Source organism: Sinocyclocheilus rhinocerous, unplaced genomic scaffold (genome assembly GCF_001515625.1).
Source record: "Sinocyclocheilus rhinocerous isolate Xijiao unplaced genomic scaffold, SAMN03320098_v1.1 scaffold996, whole genome shotgun sequence".
Lineage (NCBI taxonomy): Eukaryota > Metazoa > Chordata > Actinopteri > Cypriniformes > Cyprinidae > Sinocyclocheilus > Sinocyclocheilus rhinocerous.
The window spans coordinates 704,222-714,535 of record NW_015660490.1 but is presented as its reverse complement, the minus strand read 5'-3'; the positions used below and the strand labels follow the sequence as shown (position 1 = coordinate 714,535).

Sequence of the window (10,314 nt, the reverse complement as noted above, 5' to 3'; positions counted from 1 at the left end):
CTAGTACTGTATATCCAAAGGAAAAAAAAAAATATATATATTTTTTTTTATTTGCATTAACTTATTTTAATGCTTATTTTGTATTTTTTTTATCATTAAGTTATTTTGGAAGTTTGCCCCCCAGTTGATAACCACTGTCCTATACAATATGATGTGATGTATTTATAAATTGCAAGTAGGAAGGAGATTTGGCAGTAGTGACAGATAAAATAATATCAATTTCTTTAAGATGTATTTTTTTAATAATTTAATTTGTAAGTTTTTTTTAAATAAAATATATAGGAATGGTCATTCAGACTTTTATGGTTAAAAATAAATATATAAAAATGGGAAAAAATTACCTTTTTTGTATATTAAAAAAGAGCAACTTGAACATTCTGGAAAACATCTCCTTTTGTGTTGCACAAAAGAAAGAAAGAGATTTGAATGATGGGTACATGAGTACACTTAAGCACACTTGTCTGTGTGTGTATACACAATATTATTTTTTACTTAACTGAAGGTGAAAAAATAGTGTAATTTGCATTTCTCTGACTCCTGGATCTATAAAAAAGTAATCTGTGTGGGTCAGATTTCATTCTACAGTATCTTGATAAAAGGCCGGTTTCTCCCTCACACCCTTGTCTGTGGGACCATTTATTATGGGATTAGATCCATTTACGGAGGGATTTTAAAGGATTTTCTGCTGGCCGTCAAGGACACTAATGTGTGTGTGCAAGGCAGGTTGCATGCAAACAGAGGGAAGAGCAGAAAGAAGAGGGATAGACGGTGGAGTAAAGAGTGGAGCTGTGTAATTGGGGATCAGTTGAGGGATGAATTGTGAAGAGTCTTGGGTTTTAAGCCCGTGTCAGCTAATTGAGAGGTAAAGGTGGAGGTAAATCCAGCAGACAGGAGAACTTAATCTGATCCACAATGCTTTGGAGAGGGTTGTTTAGTTTATTGGAGTGGCACTGATGGGATCTCAGATGTTTGGACGCAAGAAGACACCAAAGGTGCATGCAGAGCTTTTGGGAAATATCAATTAAAAGGATTCACTGGAAGACCCTCGGTTTGTAAGAATAAATGTAATTGTGAAAAAGCACGCAAGAGACTATTCGAGGTCTAGAATAGCATTTGAAAGTCAGGTTTACTGCAGTGTATCTGTTCATTAACAATTCATTTCAAGGAACTAGTTTCAATAAACTGATTCATTCACTGGTACATTTAAAAGTATTTTTTAAATTGTATTTTACATTTTACTTTCCAATACTAAAGTACAAATAACTTTGTACTTCTACTTAAGTACATTGGCTATATACCCGGACTTTAAATTGAGCAAAATTTTCACAAAATACCCATATAAAATGTCTAGAATATATTTATTTCACACTGTGTCTTCCATGGGTGCTGCGATTTTAAAAGGCTGTGTCAAGTTAAAACAGTGAAACTTTGAAAGCTTGTCTCAAGACGCATCAGCGTTAACGCTTGACGGAGGGCGTTTCTGAAGCTTGGTTCTGACACGACCGTCATAGTGACAACAGCCAATCACATTAGTCTTCTGGTGTTGCATGAACGCGATTGGCTAGCGTCTGCGCTAGGGTATTTGCATAAGGTCATCTGATTGGCTGACGCCTGCGTTGGCGCTTGAAAAGTTGTTTTTGAACACAAGAACACGTCCTATATGAACAGCTCCTTACTTATTCTGTGCTGCTTATCTCAGTAAGTGTGGTGTCCTGTAGTAGCGTGTGTCAGGGGCCGTTCACACAAGACATGTTCTTGCATTCGAAATCAGCTAGCCGCAGTGAAATGAAATAAAACGTGTGTATTGAGACACTTAAGTTTAACTGTGTTTAACTTGACACAGTAGTGCTCATGGTGCAACACACATAAACTACCATACACTACCATTTTAAAGTCTGGGAGCAGTAAGAATTTAGTTTGAATGAAATTAATACGTTCGGCAAAGATGTATTAAACTGATCAAAAGTGACAGTAAAATACTTATAATAACTGGGACGACTAGAGTAAAGATTGCTGAAAATTCAGCTTTGCCATCACAGGAATATTACATTTTAAAATATATTCAAATTAAATATTTAATAATATTAATACTAATAACATAACTCTTTTCCCTGTATTCTTTAACAAATAAATATATAATTTGATCATGTATATGCAAGTTATATTTAAATATTCTAATACATTTTATATTTTTATATATCCTTATTTGTCATAATTTCTTAATTACCTTCTGACAGCCATAATAAGAACCCAAAAGAACGATTTGTTTGAAAATCAGACATCAGTAGAAAAGATCTGCAAAGAACCAGAGAGATGCTGAAAGAGGAATGAGAAACAGAAGAAGTGAGAAAAGGTTGTTGGTAAGTGTTAAGAAGAGGGTTACGAAGAGAGGGAGAGAGCAAGAGAAAGGCATGATATAAATAATAGCTAGGATTTAATATGTATGAGGCGTCCGGGCAGTTGTCCACAACACTCTCTCCGTCTGCTTCTGACTGATGGGAGAGGAGCAAGAGAAGAGGACGAGGAGGAGGCAGAGGAAGAGATGGGGAGGGGGTAAAGTGATGGGTCTGCATACTAATCAGCCCAGGATCAATTTCCCACCCCATTCGCCCCTCCACATTTCCCAGATGCTGTGGCTTTGGCCGTGGAGAGGTGAAGAGAGGCTAAGCTCCTAGACCTCCATCTAGGCCTGAAGCTTTGGCTTCTGTAGGGCAAGCAGCCTGGAAGCAGGCATATCATCCCGCTCTCAAGGTCCCTGACCCTGCGTAATCCGCCTAAGGAACCCTACTGTCTTTCGAGAGGTCACAGGGATTAACCAGAACGGATGGCTCTATCTACGATGGCGTGTCATGACCTCTGGCACCAGGTAACAAGTGGGGTCTTATGCTTACAGTTAATGGATTTCCTCCTGCGTGACCTCTGAGACCCAGACAGAGGCCGGAGTGAAGGACCGTTGCGGCGTAAACACTACCAGGACACGCTTGACTGAACTGATATTTTTGTGATCCTAAAAACCTTCTGATCTTAGGCTTTTGAAATGCTTGTAATTATTTTTGTATACAAAAATAAAGTTAGTCCAATTTATTTTATATTTTAGAATTATATATTAAAAATATTCATAGAAATAGTTTTTATTTGAATAAAAAAATGTAAATATAAAATTGTATTTACTTATTTGAATGAATTGGACCAGATAATAAAGGAAATGCAACAAGTGTCCAACATTCCTGGAGGTAGCCCATGATGTTGGAACAGAAAACATCCAGCAGAATCTAGACGAATGGTGGCAATTTTGACGCATTTCAAATGTAGGAACATTTTAATGACTTTAGAATGACTTTTAGAAACAGGGTAATAATACATTGGCTATTCTCCAAAACCTAGCATGCAGCCTTCCTTGACCGATCCAGAAATTAAAGCTCCTTTTTACGATTTCTGCAAAATTTTGATGGCCAAAAAAGTCAATTGTCTATTGTTAGTAGTGTAAGCGATGTATTAATCACACCTCACATACAGTAGAAGTCACTTTCAAACCAAGCAGCTTTCTGTTGGTCAGTGCAGCAAGATATTGTAATTGTTTGGGGAATATTTCACCCTCATGCAAAATTCAAGATTGCATGGATTGCTTTACAGTGAAGGTAATCCCAGAATGCTCTGTGCCAAGCTCAGTAAAAGTATTCAAGATTGCAGACATGAAATTTTAACCAAAAATAAACATTCATCATTGAATACAGAAAACCATCAATAAAAATAGTTCACTATAATATATTCAATAAAAGTTGTATATACATAAATATTTAATCGAATTAAATATTTAATATATATCCAATATTTTTGTCTGATGTGTATTTTTTAAGTGAATTACTAATGTCAAACTGTATTAGAATCAATTGTGAGACGTGTGTCTGATGCATGAGTACCACTGTTTTCTGTCGGGAGTTTCTGTTTATGTAGCCTGTTTCAAATCAGTTAATTTAGGATTTAGGATGCTGCCTAAAGGTGCTATCACACATTTACCATCGTTGGATGAATGTTCACAGGTGAAATCCAGTCATTTTTATATTTAATAATTCCACCCAAACTGGAACTTTGCATCAGGTCAAAAGATTTCCTCATGCAGATTTTGGAATGGGTTCAAGTCAGGATTCGCTGCATTGACCAACCGACAGTTGCTTAGTTTGAAAGACTTGTTTTTTGTTCATGAAGTTATGCCAAAATTTCACTAATGTTATCGCCAGAGCCTTTTCACTGGGGAACGCTGTGCCCCAGTAAAATAGTACTGCTAAATTCTTACGTGGCAGTGAAGATTACCAACCTGAGAATCAATCAGCTTATCTTCATTATCATTCATTATGCATCAAAATGCATATTTGTCATTTTAACTGAACTTAGGACTGGTTGTGGTGCAATGGAGACAATGTTGGTCATTCTATAAAAAAAACTAACAATAATATTAACTGATTATATAATAATAATAATAATTCTGTTACTAATAACAACACAAAACGTACTAAGATCTGGTGAGCTGCTGGGTTAATGAATATTAATCACATTGTTTGTGTTTGCTCTAATTTACTGAAATAAAAACAGTGACGGTAATAGGTGAGCGCCAGCCAATGAGATTGCCGTTTGCGCATTAGTTCCGCCCACAACCAAAGAAACCGGAAGTGACTTCTGCTTGTTCTTAAAGGCTGAATAATTCCAAATAAACTCCACTATTTTGACAGGAAAATACACCAAAGAATATAATTTACACGTAGAGCATCAATTCTACAGAAGACTGGCTTGCTCTCCCTCTTTTTGCATGTGTGAGAGTTTTATGGTGCGGCAAATACGCTGTGCATCCATTGAGATGAATTGAAATAGTGCGCTTTAAATACAGAGAGCGAAACTCTCAACGTGCAGTGTTAAAAATGAGTGAAGGCAAGTGAAATATCTCCGTTTAACTTATACTTAGCCTCCAACTCAAACACTGGCGAGTGTAATATAACAATTTATTAGCCAATGGCTAACGATAGACATTATTTGGTCGCCTAGCATGTAAATTTAGTCACATGATTTACTCGCATTGAGGGTTGCCAGGGATGCCAGACTTTTCTCTTTTGATCTAATCAGTCAAGAAGGTTTGCAAAAAGTCTAAAACTGTTCAGTTTGATTCATTAGGACAGTTACACACTGAATCGTTTGCAGTGGTTTCTCGCATCAAAATAATAACGGGATCGTTTTTAAGACTGAAGGATAAGGAGGATATTTACCTACAATCCATTATAGAAAACCAAACTTACAAATGTCTTCTATTGCTTGTCAACGACAAAGCAGCTCTTTATTACGTGTGAAGCTTGTACTACTTTGTACTTCAGCTAAAGACGATTTATATCCAAAACTTGAAAATATGGGCACAGTTGATGTGCCTGTGCCCCAATGCTGGAAAAGGCTTGAAACGCCCCTGGCTGCTGCACCTTGAGAATGTGGTTCAAATTAGAAAGAATCATTAGCTTCCAGACAGCCAGACAAAATAAAACCTCTTTTGAACATGCGTCCTGCTCGTGCAGGTATTCGGGAATCAGAGCTTGTCAATAATGAAACAGCAAGACGGCCATAAAGGGTTGACCACTCACAATTCCACTTGTTCTCCTCAACCAGCCGAACTCATTCACATCTATTTTCCCTCCTAATCTCAGTATCTGTCCTCCCATCCCCCCTCACACCCATCCCAGAGTGTGTGTGTTTGTGTGTGTGTGTGTACTCTTTTTTGCCACACAATCAATGTGGCTTTTAAGATGTCTATCGATTTGTTCCCGAGACAGACCCCGGCTCGCTGGAGCGACGCTTTGATTGCTGTGCGAGTAATTACTGTTATTATTTATGCATCTGGGTGAAATGGCAGGACTTAACATTCCCTGTACAAGAGGCCACAGGCAATCAACAGAGAGCAAGCACCTGGAGAGGCGAGAGGCTCAAGAGAGGAAGAGAGCTGGAGAAATGAGCACAGGGAGATTCACAATACACAAAAAACACAATCATAGATGAACACAGATGAAAGTATATGCAGGTCTTTTATAGCATACACTAGAACTGTCAGTCGATTTCAGATTTAAATTGAATTAACTGCAAGACATGTCAATTAATTAATCGATCACATTGATTGCATATTTCAATATTTGTCTAATATAGACGTATTGATCTACACAAAAAGCATTCTTGCATTTCATGCAATTACATAAATGTAAAAAAACATATATTTAAATGTAATATTTAAAATGTAAAAAAAATTATTATAATACATTTAGTTAATATTTATAATAATTTAATATATTAATTGTTAGTCTATAGACTTTTTTTAAACACTGGGTTAATTTAAAATTAAATTAAAATAATAATAATAATAGGTAACACTTTACAATAAGGTCCCATTAGTTAATTAGTCACTAACAACGAGCGATGCAATTGTTACAGTATTTATTAATCTTTGTTAATATTAATAAAAATACAACTGTTCATGTTAGCTAAGGTACATTAAATAATTTTAAAAGACAACTTTTGATTTTAGTAATGTATTACATGTTTGAATGATGTTTAAATGTTGAAATTAACATTGATAAATAGTTTAAAAGTATTTTTCATTGTTAGTTCATGTTAACTAGTGTAGTTATCTAATGTTAACAAATGAAAACCTTTTTGTAAAGTGTAACCAAAATAAATGCACTAAATTAACACATTAAATTAACAGCCCAAGCATAAAGTATGCTACAGTTTATAAGCGCTTTCGTCTCACCTGTGAAAGGCCAAGGTAGATGGACACAGTCTCTGAGATATACAGAAATCGGCCTTCCTGACTGACCACAAACACAAATCCATCCAGAGACTGCAAAGAGAAAAACAATTACGAATCACTTGTCTGTTCTACCTGAAAGCAGAAGTTTTGCACAACACAGCACAATCACAGCCAGTCATATCTGATGTTTAGTGTCAATATAAAGTCAAAATTGTCATTACTTAAAAAAAATCATAATCTTTCATCAAAATAAGTAAAAAGTAACTCAAAATGCTTTATTTTTTCAATTGCTGTGACCAAACCCTATTTTCATTTTATTTCTAAAGTGCCCCTATTGTGTATTTTTGAAAATGACCTTTCATGCAGTGTGTAACAGAGTTCTAAGTGAATGAAAACACCCTGCCAAGTTTTAAATCTGAAAGTGCACCGTGTATAAAGTTATTGTCTCTCAAAAGAAAGAGTCGACTCTGAATCATTGAAACCAGTCGTTTTTAAAACGAATCCCAAGATGAAAATGAGACCAATCGGACCAATCACCGCAGATTAGTGTCAGGCAAAGGAGGGGTTTGGAAAAAATGAATCGTTAAACAAATCGTTTGGGAATCCTTGAGCAAGTAAGTTAAAAATAAATGCATATTATAAAACAATGAAAGTGTTTTTTGACCTTGCATGCATGTCAACCTGTTGTTGGGGACTCCCAAAACCAAAATATGAACCTTTCATAACCCATAATAGGGGCACTTTAATATTTGATTTTATCATTTCATGTAGAGTCCATTAATTACACTCTTTCACTTTGTCACATTATGGAAGTAAACCTGGTTGTGAATGCTGTTTTATCTGTTTTAAAGTAAGCACATTTCAGACTTGAAGGAATCAATCCTGAGCAGCAATACAACACTTCTGAACAAATCTCAAGATTTATATGGAATCAAGCTGTAGACATGAGCATCGACATCAAAGCAAAAACAACATGAGCGAAGAATCAGACTGATTCAGAGAGAAACCACAACAGCTTCAAAATAAACTCTGGTGCACCAGACAAGTGGCTGGCAGATGAAAAGCATACAGTCACCCCATTAAAAGACTAATATTAATTGCAATAACACACACAGGCACGAGTGAAGCAGAGTGGGCACTTTAGTTGAGACTGACTGATGTTGTGGCGGTAGTCATTTATGCAAGTGACAAGTTCACTATGCAAATGAGAGTGGACCGGAATGACGGGAATGCTTGAAATAAAGCACAATTATCTAGTTATTACTGACAGAGGACGAGACAAAGAATCATAAGGATTTTCAGAAGTGTTAATTTGATTTCTATCAGCGCCGTCCGTCTTTGAACAATTTAAATTTTTCTCAAGGTAACCTTCTAATAACATTTTTTTAAATCTCGTACAAATTGCCCTTTTCAAGTCAGACATCCAAATTCCAGGATTTATGGCACACAGATCATCTTAAACAATAAAGCAGATTATTTACAAAAGTGGACCCAAAAAGTTTGGACACAACATGTGTGAATAATGTATGAATGTTATTGCATTGGGTAGTTAGGTAGTTTTTTTTTTTTAATTCCACTGCACTACTTTTTTATTGTTTTTCTATGTAAACACGGATTAGACAGACATCTTTGAACATTGCTCTCGCATCTCACATCTTTTGCAGCAGCTCACATGACACACATTGTAAAAACGTTACACTTTTATAAAACACATCTTGAGAGCTTGCGTTTTTTCCCCATTCCGCTGTATTAATATATAATAAGGGTTTATATATTAGTAATATTGTGAAATATTGTTGCAATATAAATTCAAATCTGAATCTTCAACACCATTACTCCAGTCTTCAGTGTTGCATGATCCTTCAGAAATCCTTCTAATATGCTGATTTGCTGCTGAAATCGGCAAATTTCAAAAACAAAAAAAACAGTTGTGCTGCTTAATATTTTTGTGGAAATAATTTTTGCCGGATTCTTTGATGAATAGAGGTTTTAAGAAACAGCATTTATTTGAAATAGAAATCTTAAGTAACATTATAAATGTCTTTACTGTCACTTCTGATCAATTTAACGCATCCTTGCTTAATAGAAGTATTAATTCAAAAATAAAATTAATAATATAAAAAAAATCTTGTTAACCCAAAGCTTTTAAATGGTGTGTAAAAAGGCCTAAAATATCAAATAATCTAAAGCGAAAATAATTTTACAAAATTAAGAACAATAACAATTTAAGAGTGCAAGAGTCACATAACAAATGCACTTTACATTAATATTGTTCATAACATTAACACCTGTAAATTACATAAACAAAACTTATTTTTACCTGTAGTAGATGAGCTCCCAGGTGCTGTTCAAATATGTCAGTGACCAGCGAATGACTTGTTCTTCGCACTGCAAAAAAACAAGTTAAAAAGCAATCACATAATGTTCAAGCAGCTGTTTAAAGCTAAACATGTCATTTCAACAGAAATTATATTTGATATCTAATGCTACAAAGCCCACAACAACCTAAACAGATCAATCGATCACTATATGTAACTTTTAAAAAGAAAAGTAGGATTACTGTGATGATATAAACATACAGGCATAAAGAACAATTCCAACCTCTTTAACATAAATTCTAATATTCTTAAACATGACACATCTTGACAGTCGCACTATTAGTTTACTACAGGAGGAAACGGCTGTTAATAGCATTAAGCGGCTGTTAATGCACCTTCCCAGTTCTTTACTGCTGTTTCAGAGAGACTATCAAAGACAGCGAACGTCAGAGACATGCTAATTCACCCTCAGCACACAATAGCATCCTGGGCCGCCTGTCATCACAAAACAAACCAATTTACAAATCACACAAATGACATTGGTGCATTGCAAACATGCCTGGCTCTGATCTACGCTGTGGAAGCCCAGCTGAAATTCCCTGCACTCACAGCAGGACGTCCATGTGTGTGTGTGTGTGTGTGTGTGTGTGTGTGTGTGTGTATATATCTAATTTGTGTGTGTGTGTGTTGTGTGTGTGTGTGTGTGGCTGGGATGCGTGTGGCAATCAATAAGTGTTTTGAGAGAGGATGACAGCATTTGTCTGAGTTGCTACTAAACGGGAGACAGACCGTGAGCTCACTTCTCGAAACCCTTTTCCCGCGGTACTCCTGCCACGATACAAGTGTTCACCTGACAAAATACACAGCTTCAGGAAGAAGCGTTCAGCGAGACATTAGAAACAAAAAAGAAAGGTATAGTTGACCTAAAATAGAAAATGTTGTCATCATTTATTCACCCTCATGACAACCATCGGGGTACACCTTAGCATCATTTTAAAAAGCATTTTTTAAGCATTTATTAGGCAAATAATATACTTAAAGTCCCCATGAAATCAAAATTACATTTTTTTGGCTGTTAGTAATTCAAACAGTGTAAATATGCTTTCCATTGAGGAAAAAAAGCGCTGTGTCACGCTAACCACCGCACCGCACACACACTCTGCGCCGGTCCAGAGACACGATAGCACGGAGCGGATCACATGCGCGAGTCGGCGCAGACCA

General features: G+C 36.0%; 1 protein-coding gene across 1 annotated transcript in view; it reads right to left on the bottom strand.

Annotated features, from left to right (window-relative positions):
• Positions 1-10,314, bottom strand: part of LOC107724966 (neuronal PAS domain-containing protein 1-like) — a 61,326-nt gene that overhangs the window by 15,687 nt on the left and 35,325 nt on the right. Inside the window, exons 4-5 of the mRNA XM_016534067.1 lie at positions 9,096-9,163; positions 6,776-6,865 (exon numbers count right to left, since the gene is read on the bottom strand). Coding sequence (XP_016389553.1) covers positions 6,776-6,865; positions 9,096-9,163 — 158 coding nt within the window. The remainder of the gene's footprint in view (positions 1-6,775; positions 6,866-9,095; positions 9,164-10,314) is intronic.